At 42.1% G+C, this 19039-nt stretch overlaps 2 protein-coding genes across 8 annotated transcripts in view; one reads left to right on the top strand and one right to left on the bottom strand.

The window, feature by feature from the left end:
• Nucleotides 1-19039, bottom strand: part of tars3 (threonyl-tRNA synthetase 3) — a 65660-nt gene that overhangs the window by 38503 nt on the left and 8118 nt on the right. For 4 of the 5 annotated variants that reach the window (XR_010898415.1, XR_010898414.1, XM_067419183.1 and 1 more), the window contains one exon: nt 1702-1788. The gene's annotated coding sequence lies outside the window, so the exon portion shown is untranslated. Of the gene's footprint in view, nt 1-1701; nt 1804-19039 lie in introns of those variants that run through there. The other variant, XM_067419185.1, reaches the window with a different exon arrangement.
• Nucleotides 1-19039, top strand: part of ulk3 (unc-51 like kinase 3) — a 27673-nt gene continuing 8634 nt past the window's right edge. The window contains exons 1-12 of one of the 3 annotated variants that reach the window (XM_067419203.1): nt 1-87; nt 257-356; nt 440-580; nt 1681-1801; nt 2198-2293; nt 3925-4068; nt 5132-5214; nt 6676-6831; nt 10059-10164; nt 10240-10280; nt 12825-12927; nt 12997-13061. In XM_067419203.1, coding sequence (XP_067275304.1) covers nt 86-87; nt 257-356; nt 440-580; nt 1681-1801; nt 2198-2293; nt 3925-4068; nt 5132-5214; nt 6676-6831; nt 10059-10164; nt 10240-10280; nt 12825-12927; nt 12997-13061 — 1158 coding nt within the window. In that variant the 5' untranslated portion in view covers nt 1-85. The remainder of the gene's footprint in view (nt 88-256; nt 357-439; nt 581-1680; nt 1802-2197; nt 2294-3924; nt 4069-5131; nt 5215-6675; nt 6832-10058; nt 10165-10239; nt 10281-12824; nt 12928-12996; nt 13062-19039) is intronic. The other 2 variants (XM_067419202.1, XM_067419204.1) reach the window with 2 other exon arrangements.

Consider the following 19039-nt stretch of genomic DNA (forward strand, 5'->3'; position numbering starts at 1 on the left):
CCGGCAGGTGTCCGTGACGCGGAGCTATGACGTCACTGCGCGGAAGTAAACACACCGCAGCGCTTCATGTCAACACGTTTGTAAAATGTATCATCTAATCATGTATTAGACTAAATAACGTATGATTATTAATATTAATATTAGGTTAACAGTCCGAGGTTGAATCGCTCTCTTGAATTGCTCAGATCAGGGCAGGAGAAAGCGCTGTCACTGATAATTGATTATTGATTATTGATTATTGATGTGTGTTCTTCAGGATGGCTTCTGGTTTCGCTCCGCCGAAGCTCAAAGACTTTATCCTCACAGAGAAACTGGGAAGCGGCACGTACGCCACGGTTTATAAAGCGTTCAGAAAGGCGAGTGGTTATCGATCTCTGATCATAGCGTGTGTTTTATGGATGATCTGCATGTTTTTGATTGACAGCTGGTTTGATCTCAGACTGACTGCAGGGAGGCGGTGGCTGTGAAGGTGGTCAGTAAGAAAACTCTCAATAAAACCTCAATGGAGAACCTGCTGACCGAGATTGAGATCCTCAAGACGGTCCGGCATCCTCACATAGTGCAGCTCAAAGACTTCCAGGTAAACTTACAGCTCACAAAACTAACAGAAGGGATGGCGATAGAAAACAGGGGAGGACTAGTAATGTCCTACAACGTGATTTTAATTATTGGACCAAAAATTAACCTCCATAAGTAGTAAGATAGAATCCATAACACTTGATGACTGCTGAAACCCTCCACACACACACACACACACACACACACACACACACACACACACACACACACACACACACACTGCCCCTAAACCTACCCATCACAGGAAACATTCTGCATTTTTACTTTCTCATAAAAACTCCTCCTGTGTGATTTATAAGCCTTTTGTAAAGTGGGGCCATGGGTAATGTCCTCATATTTCACCCTCTCCTGTAATACCTGTGTCATACCCATGGCATTATACACATTTGAGTCCTCATATGTCACAACCGAGCTCATTATACTCCATCACGTCTATTGCGGTCTCTAAACTCTGGCCAGTTGATCATACCTAGAATATCTAAATCAACTGCACAGTAAATTACTAATGATTATTTATAACGGAAATCAAAAGCTTACTTTAGCTGAACAACTTTTTTGTAATGGACCATTAATCTCCGGCTATCACTGTAAAGCTGGAACAATCTATATTGTGAAAAGCACACACTGCAAAAATGCTCTCCTTACTCAGCCATTCTGTCTTGTTTCCAGTCTAAATATCAAAATATTCTTAAATCAAGATGCATTTACTAGATCAGTAAAACAACATGAGATATTTGTTCTTGTTTTGTTGAGAATCAAATCTAAATGAAGAGAGTTTTTGCTTAAAACAGGCAAAATGATCTGCCAATGGGGTGAGAAAAATAATCTGATTTCTGTTTGAAATTTTGTTTCTTGTTTCCGTCCCAAACAGAAATAAGATTATTCTCCTCACCGCATTGGCAGATCATTTATTTTCAACAAAACAAGAAATATCTCATGTCGTTTTACTGATCTAGTAAATGCATCTTGATTTAAGGATTGTTAGATATTTAGACTGGAAACAAGACTTAGAGTAAGAAAAGCATTTTTTTCAGGGTACATAATGAAGGTGAGTTGACTAACCATTGGCAGCATTTGTGCATTATGGTTTCTCTCCGCCAGTGGGACAGTGATAATATCTACCTGATTCTGGAGTGGTGTTCCGGAGGAGATCTGTCCAGCTTTATCCGCAGTCGCCGGATTCTTCCGGAAAGAGTCGCCCGCAGATGCCTGCAGCAGATCGGTACGAAACACACGACTGATACACAGATTCAGATGGGCCAGAGATGTGTGTGTGTGTGTGTGTGTGTGTGTGTGTGTGTGTGTGTGTGTGTGTGTGTGTGTGTGTGTGTGTGTGTGTGTGTGTGAGAGTACGTGTGTGTGTGTGTGGGTGTGTGTGTGAGTGTGTGTGTGTGTGTGTGTGAGTGTGTGTGATGGGTAGGTTTAGGGGCAGGGGCAGTGTGTGTGTGTGTGTGTGTGTGTGTGTGTGTGTGTGTGTGTGTGTGTGATGATTAGGTTTAGGGGCAGTGTAAGGGGATAGAAAATACGGTTTGTACAGTATAAAACCATTACGCCTATGGAATTTCCCCATATGTCACAAAAACAAACGTGTGTGTGTGTTTGTGTGTGTGTGTTTCAGCATGTGCTCTTCAGTTTCTCCATGAGAAGAACATCTCTCATCTGGACCTCAAGCCTCAGAATATCCTCCTGAGTGGAAATGTCTTAAAGCTTGCAGGTAAAACTTTCTGTGATTTATTTTATTTTATTTTATTTTGGGGATAATAGCATGAGATTTAACCCATAGCATCTGATAATTAAAGCGGTGGTTCCGTGTTTTTTTTCTAGGCGTGGTTGTGTTTATGGGGCGCAGTATATCATGTCTTAACACTCCTTATTTTTAAACGCTGTATTTTTCTTCTATCCTCCCTTTATTCCGCACCGCTGTCTGTGCTTTGAACGGCTCGTCTGCTTCCTGCTTCTATGAAGCCCCTCCCTCTGAAAAACACAATGGTCTTAGATTGGTCAGATGGCCAAATGTAGTTTCCTGTATTTTGATTGGCTGAAGCACAGGGTAAGGGCACGCCCCTTCCCATTACAGGCAGAAGTCATATCTGCGGAGACTAGCGAGGGTTTATGATGTCACCAACCCAGGAAGAAGCTCGTTGTAGTCCAAACCGGCCATTTTTGTAGGCAATAAACTGCCGTAACTTTAAAAGACAATATCTCCCTTTGCAGTGAACGTTCAGCGCTGTAACTTTGCAGATACTGTTTATGCTCAAGCAGCGACATTACACACTAACTAAAGTTACACAAGTCACATCACAGCAACCGCCGCTTTAACACATAAACAGTGAACAGAAGCGGGTCCAGGACAGAGCCTTGAGGTACACCTGAAGTGATTATTATAATTAATAGCTAAAGGATTGTTTGGGAATGTGAACTGATATTTCCTACTGACACACTACAGAAAAAGATAGAAATTACTGGCTTAAAGGCACAATATGTAAGATATTTTTGATATCCACTAGAACAGTGTTATATAGATTTGTTGACTTGTGTGCATTATCCCAAATGTTTCCAAGAATGTTTAAATCCAGAGAAATCACCCGTGTGTGTGTGTGTGTGTGTGTGTGTGTGTGTGTGTGTGTGTGTGTGTGTGTGTGTGTGTGTGTGTGTGTGTGTGTGTGTGTGTGTGTGTGTGTGTGTGTGTGTGCGCGCGCGCATCGCCCATCAGTGACGTCATCACTCCGGTGTCATTGTGCAGTAACCATGGCAACACTCTTCCTGGTTTGTGTTCAATCCTCAAATAAAGATTCAAACGGTTATGAATCAGCGAATTGATTCATGATTCGGATCGCGTGTCAAACTGCTGAAATCACGAGACATTGGCGATCTGAGTCATGAATCGATTCACTGACTCATAACCGTTTGAATCTTTATTAGAGGATTGAACACAAACGCGGAAGAGAAGCCAATGCTAAATAAAGTCGTAGTTTTTGTTATTTTTGGCCCCAAATGTATTTTGGATGCTTCAAGAGACTCTAATTAACCCACTGATGTCTCATATGGACTACTGTGATGATGTTTTTATTCCCTTTCTGGACATGGACAGTATAGTGTGCATACACTTGCATACACTCTCAGACTAAATATAAAATATCTTAAACTGTGTGTGAAGATGAACGGAGGTCTGACGGGTGTGGAGCGACATTAGGGAGAGGAGTTAATGACAGACGTTTCATTTCTGGCCGAACTAACCCTTTAAGTTTAATGCCAAACGTGTGTAAGGCTTTTGCACGGTATATGATGTGGTTTTGACAGTGGCATTAATGAAGTGTGTGTGTGTGTGTGTGTGTGTGTGTGCAGATTTTGGCTTTGCGCAGTACATGAGCCCGTGGGACGAGCAGCACGCTCTCAGAGGCTCTCCGCTCTACATGGCTCCAGAGATGGTGTGCCGACGCCATTATGACGCTCGAGTCGATCTGTGGTCCGTCGGGGTCATTCTGTACGGTGAGAGCCTTCTGTCCAGTGTTGGACATTCTTCAAAATATCTCTACACGAAAACTGCATATGAGAATGATTATACTATATAGCCACGTTTCCACCGCAGGTACTTTCCCCAGGAACTAGAATTCTGACATATAAACTCATAATGGTGTGATATAAAGTCATAATTCTGAGATATAAACTCACAATTGTGTGATATAAAGTCATAATTCTGAGATATTAACTCACAATTGCTCTTTTTTATTGTTTTATCTAGAGGCGGAAACAGGCTTCTATCGGTCTGGTAAGTTGTAAAAGATGCTCTTTCCTCAATCTGAGCGATATATATGTTGATTTCAGGCTGACTGGGACACTTCAAGTCATCTCAATGGCAAACATATATATCGCTCAGATTGAGGAAAGAGCGTTTTTACAACTTACCCGACTGTCCGACCTTCTCACTCACTTTCTTTCCAAGTGAGATCCGTTTTATTCCTGTTTCTACACTGCCAAAATGCTCTTCTTATTTAGTATTTTTGTTTTGTTTCCAGTCTAAATATTTAAATATTCTTAAATCAAGATTCATTTAATAGATCAGTAAAACGACAGGAGATATTTGTTCTTGTTTTGGGGGAAAATAAAATCAAAATGAAGAGAGTTTTTGCTTAGAATAAGATAAATAATCTTGTTTTCTGTTTGAATTAAGATTATTTTTCTCACCCCATTGGCAGATTATTTATCTTATTTTAAGCAAAAACTCTCTTCATTTTGAGTTATTTTCCCCAAAACAAGAACAATTACTTTAGCTTGTCTAGTAAATGTTTCTTAATGTAAGAATTTTTAGATATTTAGACTAGAAACGAGACAGAAATACTGAGTAAGAAAAGCATTTTCTGCAGTGTAATGATGATAAACTCAGCTTTGATCACAGGAACAAATGACACTTTACTATTATTTACACTTTTATATATTATATACTACTAGACTACTATATATTCACATACTGAATATTATACTGTATTTATGATCTAATAAATGAGCAGAAGAGACTCTTTTGAATTAACTCGTGTGTGTTTTTTTGAGGCAGAAGCTTTATTCGGACGAGCTCCGTTTGCTTCTCGCTCATACGCAGAACTAGAAGAGAAGATCCGCAGCGAGAAACCCGTCGAGGTGAGACCAACAACAACACATGTGGGCGGGGCTTCAGTGTGTCTGTGGGGAGTTGATTGGACGGCTGTGGTTTGCTATTGGCTGATCTCATGTGAGTGACAGGTGGCCCCGCCCTCGTCATCAGAGAAGAGATGAAGATATTCTGATTATTAAACGGTTAGTTCAGCCATAAATGTATATTGTGTGATTAATTCCTCCTGTGGTTGAATCGATTCACTGACTCATAACGGTTCGAATCATGAATCGATTCACTGACTCATAACGGTTCGAATCATGAGTCGATTCACTGACTCATAACGGTTCGAATCATGAATCGATTCACTGACTCATATCGGTTCGAATCATGAATCGATTCACTGACTCATAACGGTTTGAAGCTTTGTTCTGAAATCGGCCATCACTATATAAGTCGTTATTTAGTGTTTTTGCGCACTAACTCTATTCTGGCCTCTTCATCAATGATTGTAGAGCCGCTGTAGTGAGATGGGCTTTGTAACGACGTCTTTAGTGCCTTTATGGGTCTTGAGAGAGGAAATGACATTGGTGTCAATGAAGGCCTTTCTGAGCCATCGGATTTCAACACTAATATCTTCATCTGTGTGTGAAGATGAGCGGAGGTCTGACGGCTGGCCAACCACAGGAGGAATTAATCACACTATTCACATTACTGGCTGAACTAACGCTTTAACACAATAATGATGAGCACCCATAAATCATTGCAATACACACTGTAATATTGTTTTTATGGCGTGTACTCCTCTGTGAGCAGTAGATGGCGCAGGTGTACAGGACACTGCACTGCAAAAAATGCATTTCTTACTTAGTAATTTTGTCTTGTTTTAGGAAAAATAACTCAAAATTAAGAGTTTTTTCTCAAAATAAGCAAAATAATCTTAAAACAACATTATTTCACTTACCCCATTGGCAGATTATTTATCTTATTTTAAGAAAAAACTCTCTTCATTTTGAGTTATTTTCCCCAAAACAAGACAAAAATACTAAGTAAGAAGTGTGTGTGTGTGGTGTGTGTGTAATGGGTAGGTTTTTAGTGTGTGTGTGTGTGTGTGTGTGTGATGGGTAGGTTTAGGGGCTGTGTGTGTGTGAGTGTGTGTGTGTGTGTGTGTGTGTGTGTGTGTGTGTGTGTGTGTGTGTGTGTGTGTGTGTGTGTGTGTGATGGGTAGGTTTAGGGGCAGTGTGTGTGTGTGTGTGGTGTGTGTGTAATGGCTAATGGGTAGGTTTTTAGTGTGTGTGTGATGGGTAAGTTTAGGGGCTGTGTGTGTGTGAGTGTGTGATGGGTAGGTTTAGGGGCAGTGTAAGGGGATAGAAAATACGGTTTGTACAGTATAAAAACCATTACGCCTATGGAGAGTCCCCACATTTCACAAAAACAAACGTGTGTGTGTGTGTGTGTGTGTGTGTGTGTGTGTGTGTGTGTGTGTGTGTGTGTGTGTGTGTGTGTAGCTGCCGTCCGGAGCCCGAGTGTCTCGTGACTGTCGAGATCTGCTCCTGCGGCTGCTGGAGAGAGAGCCTGACTCCCGCATCTCCTTCCACGAGTTCTTCCTTCACCCGTTCGTGGATCTGGAGCACATGCCGAGCGCAGAAAGCCTCGTGAAGGCCGTGAGTGTGACGCTCACACCAACATTCACACCTTTATTTCAGTCCTAAAGTGGCAAAAAAACGCAGCTCGTCGCTAGTGTCAGACGAAACCTGAGCAAATGTGTCACGCAGACGCCGCTCTCCAGACAGAACTACATTAAACACGCGTGCTCAGTTATTTTAGAGCTGCTTGATTTACTTAGATATTGATTCAGTTCAGATTTCAAGCAGTTGATGTGTGTGAAGCAGGAGAAATGGGCAAGCGTAAGGATTTGAGCGAGTTTGGCCAGATTGTGACGGCTAGACGACTGGGTCAGAGCATCTCCAAAACTGCAGCTCTTGTGGGCTGTTCCCGGTCTGCAGTGGTCAGTATCTATCAAAAGTGCTCCAAGGAAGGACCAGTGGAGAACCGGCCACAGGGTCATGGGCGGCCAAGGCTCATTGATGACCGTGGGGAGCGAAGGCTGGCCCGTGGGGTCCGATCAAACAGACGAGCTACTGGAGCTCAAACTGCTCCAGAAGTTAATGCTGGTTGTGATAGAAAGCTGTCAGAATACACAGAGCAGCTCAGTTTGAGGCGTATGGGGCGGCAGTCATTATGTAAGGCATAAGGTGGTCATACTGTTATGCCTGATCAGTGTGCATATATATATATATACAAAACATGTTGCTGTTTGCACTTTAAGAGGCAAACGCTGAAAGCCTTGTTTATACTCGACGCGTCCGCATGAGTGTGAGGGTGTGCGTGGCAAAAATGATGTCAGCGCGGAGGCGGCGGTCGTGTGTGTTGGGTCCGCAAGACCCCAGTTCGCCTGGCGGTGTGCAGCACATTTTCTGTAACTCCGCGCGCAGCTCGGCATCCAAAGATGAACGAGTTCTCGGCGAGTCTAGCCGAGCATGACGTCTCATCACACCGGTTTGCACATGAGGTGCTTATATTTACAAAATGAGAAAATAAACCATTTTAAATAAAGATCCAGGTTTAATCAAATAAATAAATAAATCACGACACTAAAGTTTAGTGAAATTAGGAAATATTTAAGAGATCGTTAATTTAGTGCATATTTTGTTCTCATGACACAAGTAATAATATCAAGCCAAGGTTTACTGAGTTTTACACATTATGAGTTTTAAATATCATCACCTGTGTACGTTAGCCTGAGTCGCCCTCTGTCGTTTCAGAGAATAGCACAACGGCGAGCGCGGCGAGTATAAACGCCTCGTCCGTTTGGGGAGGAGCCAGGCCAAAGTATAAACAAGGCTTAAGAGTCTATAACTGGATTATTATGGCATTGTTACATTTATTGCAATGTTCAAGATTTTGTTCTGACAATGCAAGAGTAAAGCGGTTAACATAGGAGGAGGAAACATTGGAGATTTAACCCGTAGCATCTGATTATTAACATATAGACAGAAGCGGGCCCAGGACAGAGCCTTGAGGTACACCTGAGGTGATTATTACAATTAAAGGTGCACTATGTAGGATTTTTGCAGTAAAATATCTAAAAACCAACTGGCCAGTCTGATATATTTTGTTCAGTTGAGTTCTTACAATATCCCAAATGTTTCCAACTCTTTGTAAATCGTGAGAAAGTTGCAATTTTACCCAATGAACCGGAACGTGTGAGGGCGTGGCCTGTCGATGACATCATGTCTGCATTACCCTCGGTTTCCGGTTTCATATGGCAGAAACACTTTACTCTTAGCAGTGTGAACAAGAGTCAGCCGCTGAGCAAACGCACAGAGTAACGTCGTAACATTATTTTAAACACACTCAGATGTGTGTAATGTGATCAAGAGAGCTGCGTTCCCTCACACTCATGACCGGAAAACGTTAATAATCACATCCATGAACAGGAGTCTATCCCGATTCGAAAGAACACGTCCCGAGATTCTGCGCCCAAACTTGGCATCATCAAACTACGCCTTTGTTTTGAATAGGCGACCTCTAGCGGACGAACTTACATAGTGCACCTTTAATAGCTAAAGGATCGTTTGGGAAGGTGAACTGATATCCCCTACAGACACACTACAGCAAAAGATAGAAATAACGGCTTAACCCTCTGGTCTTCGGTCATTTCTGACTGAAATTTTAAATATTTTGTTTATTTCGATTTTTTTACTTCATTGGAACTTGCTAAAGGTTTTGGCACTTGCTGTGTGAACACAATACAAATGGAGATGATTTGAAAAGGTCAAATGGTCCATAGTTACACTTCTGCTCCAAACGAGCGCATTGGAGACGAATGGGAGGTGAAGTTCCTCTGGTGGAAGCGCCCGGTACTGCGCACAAACACACTCTCACTGAAAGCTCATCTACTGAGATATCAACCTCACATATGGAACGCAACTCCTGAGTTTCTCACAGTTTTAGAGTAAAATGTGTTTTTGAAAATGCAAATTTCATATAGAAAATTTAAATATTGTATTTGTGTGCATTTTTCATAACAAGCGTAAAATTCTGAAACTTTTTAAAAACGTTTTCACTTCATCAATAACCCGTCATCTTTAAAGAGAGACCCAACTTCAGTCTGTGATCCAAAGATTTCAAGATTTATCGCAGTTTAAGTGAATAAACGGATTATAACTACAGCATACATATCATTTAGGACCATAATATACCCAAAAATATACAAAATATTAGATAAAAATATTATCAAACTAAAATAATTCATTCATTTCATTGAGATTAAAAAAAGTCATTTTCTTTGGTCATTTTTGACTGGCACACCGCAAAAAATGCTCTTCTCACTCAGTATTTTTGTCTTGTTTCGAGTCCAAACATCTAAAAATTCATAAAACAAGAAGTATTTACTAGACAAGCAAAAGTTATTGTCTTATTTTTCCCAAAACAACTCAAAATGAAGAGAGTTTCTGCTTAAAATAAGATAAATAATCTGCCAATGGGGTGAGAAAAATAATCTTAAACAGAAAACAAGATTATTTTTCTCACCCCATTGGCAGATTATTTATCTTATTTTAATCAAAAACTCTCTTCATTTTGAGTTATTTTTCCCCAAAACAAGACAATTACTTTTGCTTGTCTAGTAAATGTTTCTTAATGTAAGAATTTTTAGATATTTAGACTAGAAACAAGACAAAAATAAATAAGAAGAGCATTTTTTGCAGTGCAGGTGAGGGTTAGACGTTTGCTTTGGTGAAAACACTAACATGCCTAAGGCTTTTGCTCAGTATTTTGTGTAGTTTGTGCGTTTGTGAGCTTATATGTCAGATTATCTGTCCTGCAGAAAGCGCTGGTGACGCAGGCGGTGCAGAAGGACCAGGATGGAGAACGATCGGCTGCTTTATCGCTCTACTGCAGTGCTCTGGAACACTTCGTTCCTGCCATTCACTGTAAGACACACAAACCGCTGTGAGTCTCTGTAATACGAGCCGCAGATCTCACAGTCCTCGTCTCTGTGCTTTCAGATGAAGCCGATCGACTGAGGAAAGAAGCGCTGAGACAGAAGGTGACTCTCAGAACACTGCCAAAAACACTCTTCTTTAGTATTTTTGTCTTGTTTCCAGTCCAAATATCTAAACATTCTTAAATGAAGATGCATTTACTAGATCAGTAAAACGACATACGATATTTGTTTTTGTTTTGTTGAAAATAAAATCTAAATGAAGTGAGTTTTTGCTTAAAACAGGCAAAATGATCTGCCAAATCTGTCACTAACTCTATAGGGACACTAACTCTATAGCGACACTTACTCTATAGCGACACTTACTCTATAGCGACACTTACTCTATAGCGACAGTAACTCTATAGCGACAGTTACTCTATAGCGACACTTACTCTATAGCGACACTTACTCTATAGCGATACTTACTCTATAGCGACACTTACTCTATAGCGACAGTAACTCTATAGCGACACTTACTCTATAGCGACAGTAACTCTATACCGACACTTACTCTATAGGGACACTAACTCTATAGCCATACTAGCACTATAGGGACACTAACTCTATAGGGACACTAACTCTGTAGTCACACTAACTCTAAAGGGACACTAACTCTATAGGGACACTAACTATAGCGACACTAACTCTATAGCGACACTAACTCTATAGGGACACTAACTCTATAGCCATACTAGCACTATAGGGACACTAACTCTATAGCGACACTAACTCTATAGCCATACTAGCACTATAGGGACACTAACTCTATAGCGGCACTAACTCTATAGCGGCACTAACTCTATAGCTACACTAACTCTATAGCGGCACTAACTATAGCGACACTCACTAACACTATAGTGACACTAACTCTATAGTGACACTAACTCTAAAGGGACACTAACTCTAAAGGGACACTAACTCTATAGTGTCACTAACTCTATAGCGACACTAACTCTATAGCTACACTAACTCTAAAGGGACACTAACTCTATAGCTACACTAACTCTAAAGGGACACTAACTCTATAGCTACACTAACTCTGAAGGGACACTAACTCTAAAGGGACACTAACTCTATAGCGACACTCACTAACACTATAGGGACACTAACTCTATAGCTACACTAACTCTGAAGGGACACTAACTCTATAGCTACACTAACTCTATAGCGACACTAACTCTGAAGGGACACTAACTCTAAAGGGACACTAACTCTAAAGGGACACTAACTCTATAGCGACACTCACTAACACTATAGGGACACTAACTCTATAGCGACACTAACTCTGAAGGGACACTAACTCTATAGCGACACTCACTAACACTATAGGGACACTAACTCTATAGCGACACTAACTCTGAAGGGACACTAACTCTATAGCGACACTAACTCTATAGCTACACTAACTCTAAAGGGACACTAACTCTATAGCTACACTAACTCTAAAGGGACACTAACTCTATAGCTACACTAACTCTATAGCGACACTAACTCTGAAGGGACACTAACTCTAAAGGGACACTAACTCTATAGCGACACTCACTAACACTATAGGGACACTAACTCTATAGCTACACTAACTCTGAAGGGACACTAACTCTATAGCTACACTAACTCTATAGCGACACTAACTCTGAAGGGACACTAACTCTAAAGGGACACTAACTCTAAAGGGACACTAACTCTATAGCGACACTCACTAACACTATAGGGACACTAACTCTATAGCGACACTAACTCTGAAGGGACACTAACTCTATAGCGACACTCACTAACACTATAGGGACACTAACTCTATAGCGACACTAACTCTGAAGGGACACTAACTCTATAGCGACACTCACTAACACTATAGGGACACTAACTCTATAGCTACACTAACTCTAAAGGGACACTAACTCTATAGCTACACTAACTCTATAGCGACACTAACTCTGAAGGGACACTAACTCTAAAGGGACACTAACTCTAAAGGGACACTAACTCTATAGCGACACTCACTAACACTATAGGGACACTAACTCTATAGCGACACTAACTCTGAAGGGACACTAACTCTAAAGGGACACTAACTCTAAAGGGACACTAACTCTAAAGGGACACTAACTCTGAAGGGACACTAACTCTAAAGGGACACTAACTCTAAAGGGACACTAACTCTATAGTGACACTAACTCAATAGTGACACTAACTCTATAGGGACACTAACTCTATAGGGACACTAACTCTATAGCGACACTCACTAACTCTATAGCGACACTAACTCTATAGCGACACTAACTCTAAAGGGACACTAACTCTAAAGGGACACTAACTCTAAAGGGACACTCACTAACACTATAGTGACACTAACTCTATAGTGACACTAACTCTAAAGGGACACTAACTCTAAAGGGACACTCACTAACACTATAGTGACACTAACTCTATAGTGACACTAACTCTATAGCGGCACTAACTCTATAGCGAAATAGATATTTAGATATATATAAAGATATTTAGACTGGAAACAAGATCAAATTACTGAGTAAGAAGAGCATGTTCTGCAGTGCACCCGTGAGATCTCTGATGATAATGAAGCGTTACTCATTATGTTTTTTTTCTCAGGTGAATCAGTACGTGTCTCGAGCCGAGGAGCTCAAAGCTCTGGTCAGATCAGACAACAAAATCAGTTTTGAGCAGGCAAAATCAACCAGGAACATATTAATAGGTAAGCAGTAACACACTATTAATATCTGATATCATAAACCAGCGGTGACTGATTACGTTCATTTCGCAGAAATGTCCAGAGATCATCCTCGCCTGCTGGCGGCGCTGGAGGTAGCATCCACTGCTGTTGCCCGGGTAAGTTTAATGATAGTCTCTATAGAGTTAGTGTCACTATAGAGTTAGTGTCACTATAGAGTAAGTGCTATAGAGTTAGTGGTATAGTGTTAGTGCTATAGAGTTAGTGTCACTATAGAGTTAGTGTCACTATAGAGTAAGTGCTATAGAGTTAGTGGTATAGTGTTAGTGCTATAGAGTTAGTGTCACTATAGAGTTAGTGTCACTATAGAGTAAGTGCTATAGAGTTAGTGGTATAGTGTTAGTGCTATAGAGTTAGTGTCACTATAGAGTTAGTGTCACTATAGAGTTAGTGCTATAAAGTTAGTGTCACTATAGAGTTAGTGTCACTATAGAGTTAGTGGTATAGTGTTAGTGCTATAAAGTTAGTGTCACTATAGAGTTAGTGTCACAATAGAGTTAGTGTCACTATAGAGTTAGTGGCATAGTGTTAGTGCTATAAAGTTAGTGTCACTATAGAGTTAGTGTCACTATAGAGTTAGTGGCATAGTGTTAGTGCTATAAAGTTAGTGTCACTATAGAGTTAGTGTCACTATAGAGTTAGTGTCCCTATAGTTAGTGCTATAGAGTTAGTGTCGCTATAAAGTTAGTGTCGCTATAGAGTAAGTGTCGCTGTAGAGTTAGTGCCGCTGTAGAGTTAGTGCCGCTGTAGAGTTAGTGCCGCTGTAGAGTTAGTGTCGCTATAAAGTTAGTGTCGCTATAGTGTCGCTATAGAGTAAGTGTCGCTGTAGAGTTAGTGCCGCTGTAGAGTTAGTGTCGCTGTAGAGTTAGTGTCGCTATAAAGTTAGTGTCGCTGTAGAGTTAGTGCCGCTGTAGAGTTAGTGCCGCTGTAGAGTTAGTGTCGCTATAAAGTTAGTGTCGCTATAGTGTCGCTATAGAGTAAGTGTCGCTGTAGAGTTAGTGCCGCTGTAGAGTTAGTGTCGCTGTAGAGTTAGTGTCGCTGTAGAGTTAGTGTCGCTGTAGAGTAAGTGTCGCTATAGAGTAAGTGTCGCTGTAGAGTTAGTGCCGCTATAGATTTAGTGCCCGCTATAGAGTTAGTGCCGCTGTAGAGTTAGTGCCGCTGTAGAGTTAGTGCCGCTGTAGAGTTAGTGCCGCTGTAGAGTTAGTGCCGCTATAGAGTTAGTGTCGCTGTAGAATTAGTGCCGCTCTAGAGTTAGTGCCGCTGTAGAGTTAGTGCCGCTGTAGAGTTAGTGCCGCTGTAGAGTTAGTGCCGCTATAGAGTGAGTGTCGCTATAGAGTTACTGTCCCTATAGAGTTAGTGTCGCTATAGAGTTACTGTCCCTATAGAGTTAGTGTCCCTATAGAGTTAGTGTCCCTATAGAGTAAGTGTCCCTATAGAGTAAGTGTCCCTATAGAGTAAGTGTCACTATAGAGTTAGTGTCGCTATAGAGTTAGTGTCGCTATAGAGTTAGTGTCCCTATAGAGTTACTGTCCCTATAGAGTTAGTGTCCCTATAGAGTTAGTGTCGCTATAGAGTTAGTGTCCCTATAGAGTAAGTGTCCCTATAGAGTTAGTGTCCCTATAGAGTTAGTGTCCCTATAGAGTAAGTGTCCCTATAGAGTTAGTGTCGCTATAGAGTTAGTGTCGCTATAGAGTTAGTGCCGCTATAGAGTTAGTGTCGCTATAGAGTTAGTGCCGCTATAGAGTTAGTGCCGCTGTAGAGTTAGTGCCGCTGTAGAGTTAGTGCCGCTGTAGAGTTAGTGCCGCTATAGAGTTAGTGTCGCTATAGAGTTAGTGCCGCTATAGAGTGAGTGTCGCTATAGAGTGAGTGTCGCTATAGAGTGAGTGTCGCTATAGAGTGAGTGTCGCTATAGAGTTAGTGTCGCTGTAGAGTTAGTGCCGCGAGTGAGTGTCGCTATAGAGTGAGTGTCGCTATAGAGTGAGTGTCGCTATAGAGTAAGTGTCGCTATAGAGTTAGTGTCGCTGTAGAGTTAGTGCCGCTATAGATTTAGTGCCCGCTATAGAGTTAGTGCCGCTGTAGAGTTAGTGCCGCTGTAGAGTTAGTGCCGCTGTAGAGTTAGTGCCGCTATAGAGTTAGTGTCGCTGTAGAATTAGTGCCGCTCTAGAGTTAGTGCCGCTGTAGAGTTAGTGCCGCTGTAGAGTTAGTGCCGCTATAGAGTTAGTGCCGCTATAGAGTGAGTGTCGCTATAGAGTTACTGTCCCTATAGAGTTAGTGTCGCTATAGAGTTACTGTCCCTATAGAGTTAGTGTCCCTATAGAGTTAGTGTCCCTATAGAGTTAGTGTCCCTATAGAGTAAGTGTCCCTATAGAGTAAGTGTCCCTATAGAGTAAGTGTCACTATAGAGTTTGTGTCGCTATAGAGTTAGTGTCGCTATAGAGTTAGTGTCCCTATAGAGTTACTGTCCCTATAGAGTTAGTGTCCCTATAGAGTTAGTGTCCCTATAGAGTTAGTGTCCCTATAGAGTTAGTGTCCCTATAGAGTAAGTGTCGCTATAGAGTTAGTGTCGCTATAGAGTTAGTGTCGCTATAGAGTTAGTGCCGCTATAGAGTTAGTGCCGCTATAGAGTTAGTGCCGCTATAGAGTTAGTGCCGCTGTAGAGTTAGTGCCGCTGTAGAGTTAGTGCCGCTGTAGAGTTAGTGCCGCTATAGAGTTAGTGCCGCTATAGAGTGAGTGTCGCTATAGAGTGAGTGTCGCTATAGAGTAAGTGTCGCTATAGAGTAAGTGTCGCTGTAGAGTTAGTGCCGCTATAGATTTAGTGCCCGCTATAGAGTTAGTGCCGCTGTAGAGTTAGTGCCGCTGTAGAGTTAGTGCCGCTGTAGAGTTAGTGCCGCTGTAGAGTTAGTGCCGCTGTAGAGTTAGTGCCGCTATAGAGTTAGTGTCGCTGTAGAATTAGTGCCGCTCTAGAGTTAGTGCCGCTGTAGAGTTAGTGCCGCTGTAGAGTTAGTGCCGCTGTAGAGTTAGTGCCGCTATAGAGTGAGTGTCGCTATAGAGTTACTGTCCCTATAGAGTTAGTGTCGCTATAGAGTTACTGTCCCTATAGAGTTAGTGTCCCTATAGAGTTAGTGTCCCTATAGAGTAAGTGTCCCTATAGAGTAAGTGTCCCTATAGAGTAAGTGTCACTATAGAGTTGTGTCGCTATAGAGTTAGTGTCGCTATAGAGTTAGTGTCCCTATAGAGTTACTGTCCCTATAGAGTTAGTGTCCCTATAGAGTTAGTGTCGCTATAGAGTTAGTGTCCCTATAGAGTAAGTGTCCCTATAGAGTTAGTGTCCCTATAGAGTTAGTGTCCCTATAGAGTAAGTGTCCCTATAGAGTTAGTGTCGCTATAGAGTTAGTGTCGCTATAGAGTTAGTGCCGCTATAGAGTTAGTGTCGCTATAGAGTTAGTGCCGCTATAGAGTTAGTGCCGCTGTAGAGTTAGTGCCGCTGTAGAGTTAGTGCCGCTGTAGAGTTAGTGCCGCTATAGAGTTAGTGTCGCTATAGAGTTAGTGCCGCTATAGAGTGAGTGTCGCTATAGAGTGAGTGTCGCTATAGAGTGAGTGTCGCTATAGAGTGAGTGTCGCTATAGAGTTAGTGTCGCTGTAGAGTTAGTGCCGCGAGTGAGTGTCGCTATAGAGTGAGTGTCGCTATAGAGTGAGTGTCGCTATAGAGTAAGTGTCGCTATAGAGTTAGTGTCGCTGTAGAGTTAGTGCCGCTATAGATTTAGTGCCCGCTATAGAGTTAGTGCCGCTGTAGAGTTAGTGCCGCTGTAGAGTTAGTGCCGCTGTAGAGTTAGTGCCGCTATAGAGTTAGTGTCGCTGTAGAATTAGTGCCGCTGTAGAGTTAGTGCCGCTGTAGAGTTAGTGCCGCTGTAGAGTTAGTGCCGCTATAGAGTGAGTGTCGCTATAGAGTTACTGTCCCTATAGAGTTAGTGTCGCTATAGAGTTACTGTCCCTATAGAGTTAGTGTCCCTATAGAGTTAGTGTCCCTATAGAGTTAGTGTCCCTATAGAGTAAGTGTCCCTATAGAGTAAGTGTCCCTATAGAGTAAGTGTCACTATAGAGTTTGTGTCGCTATAGAGTTAGTGTCGCTATAGAGTTAGTGTCCCTATAGAGTTAGTGTCCCTATAGAGTTAGTGTCCCTATAGAGTTAGTGTCCCTATAGAGTAAGTGTCGCTATAGAGTTAGTGTCGCTATAGAGTTAGTGTCGCTATAGAGTTAGTGCCGTTATAGAGTTAGTGCCGCTATAGAGTTAGTGCCGCTATAGAGTTAGTGCCGCTGTAGAGTTAGTGCCGCTGTAGAGTTAGTGCCGCTGTAGAGTTAGTGCCGCTGTAGAGTTAGTGCCGCTGTAGAGTTAGTGCCGCTATAGAGTTAGTGCCGCTATAGAGTGAGTGTCGCTATAGAGTGAGTGTCGCTATAGAGTAAGTGTCGCTATAGAGTTAGTGTCGCTGTAGAGTTAGTGCCGCTATAGATTTAGTGCCCGCTATAGAGTTAGTGCCGCTGTAGAGTTAGTGCCGCTGTAGAGTTAGTGCCGCTGTAGAGTTAGTGCCGCTATAGAGTTAGTGTCGCTGTAGAATTAGTGCCGCTCTAGAGTTAGTGCCGCTGTAGAGTTAGTGCCGCTGTAGAGTTAGTGCCGCTATAGAGTTAGTGCCGCTATAGAGTGAGTGTCGCTATAGAGTTACTGTCCCTATAGAGTTAGTGTCGCTATAGAGTTACTGTCCCTATAGAGTTAGTGTCCCTATAGAGTTAGTGTCCCTATAGAGTAAGTGTCCCTATAGAGTAAGTGTCCCTATAGAGTAAGTGTCACTATAGAGTTTGTGTCGCTATAGAGTTAGTGTCGCTATAGAGTTAGTGTCCCTATAGAGTTACTGTCCCTATAGAGTTAGTGTCCCTATAGAGTTAGTGTCGCTATAGAGTTAGTGTCCCTATAGAGTTAGTGTCCCTATAGAGTTAGTGTCCCTATAGAGTAAGTGTCCCTATAGAGTTAGTGTCGCTATAGAGTTAGTGTCGCTATAGAGTTAGTGCCGCTATAGAGTTAGTGCCGCTATAGAGTTAGTGCCGCTGTAGAGTTAGTGCCGCTGTAGAGTTAGTGCCGCTGTAGAGTTAGTGCCGCTGTAGAGTTAGTGCCGCTATAGAGTTAGTGCCGCTATAGAGTGAGTGCCGCTATAGAGTGAGTGTCGCTATAGAGTAAGTGTCGCTATAGAGTAATTGTCGCTATAGAGTTAGTGTCGCTGTAGAGTTAGTGCCGCTGTAGAGTTAGTGCCGCTGTAGAGTTAGTGCCGCTGTAGAGTTAGTGCCGCTATAGAGTGAGTGTCGCTATAGAGTTACTGTCCCTATAGAGTTAGTGTCGCTATAGAGTTACTGTCCCTATAGAGTTACTGTCCCTATAGAGTAAGTGTCCCTATAGAGTAAGTGTCCCTATAGAGTAAGTGTCACTATAGAGTTTGTGTCGCTATAGAGTTAGTGTCGCTATAGAGTTAGTGTCGCTATAGAGTTAGTGTCACTATAGAGTTAGTGTCCCTATAGAGTTAGTGTCCCTATAGAGTTAGTGTCCCTATAGAGTTAGTGTCCCTATAGAGTTAGTGTCGCTATAGAGTTAGTGTCGCTATAGAGTTAGTGTCGCTATAGAGTTAGTGCCGCTATAGAGTTAGTGTCGCTATAGAGTTAGAGCCGCTGTAGAGTTAGCGCCGCTGTAGAGTTAGCGCCGCTGTAGAGTTAGTGCCGCTGTAGAGTTAGTGCCGCTATAGTGTCGCTATAGAGTTAGTGCCGCTATAGAGTGAGTGTCGCTATAGAGTGAGTGTCGCTATAGAGTAAGTGTCGCTATAGAGTAAGTGTCGCTATAGAGTAATTGTCGCTGTAGAGTTAGTGTCGCTGTAGAGTTAGTGCCCGCTATAGAGTTAGTGGCGCTGTAGAGTTAGTGGCGTTGTAGAGTTAGTGGCGCTGTAGAGTTAGTGGCGCTGTAGAGTTAGTGGCGCTGTAGAGTTAGTGCCGCTGTAGAGTTAGTGCCGCTGTAGAGTTAGTGTCGCTGTAGAATTAGTGT

Source organism: Pseudorasbora parva, chromosome 16 (assembly GCF_024679245.1).
Source record: "Pseudorasbora parva isolate DD20220531a chromosome 16, ASM2467924v1, whole genome shotgun sequence".
NCBI lineage: Eukaryota > Metazoa > Chordata > Actinopteri > Cypriniformes > Gobionidae > Pseudorasbora > Pseudorasbora parva.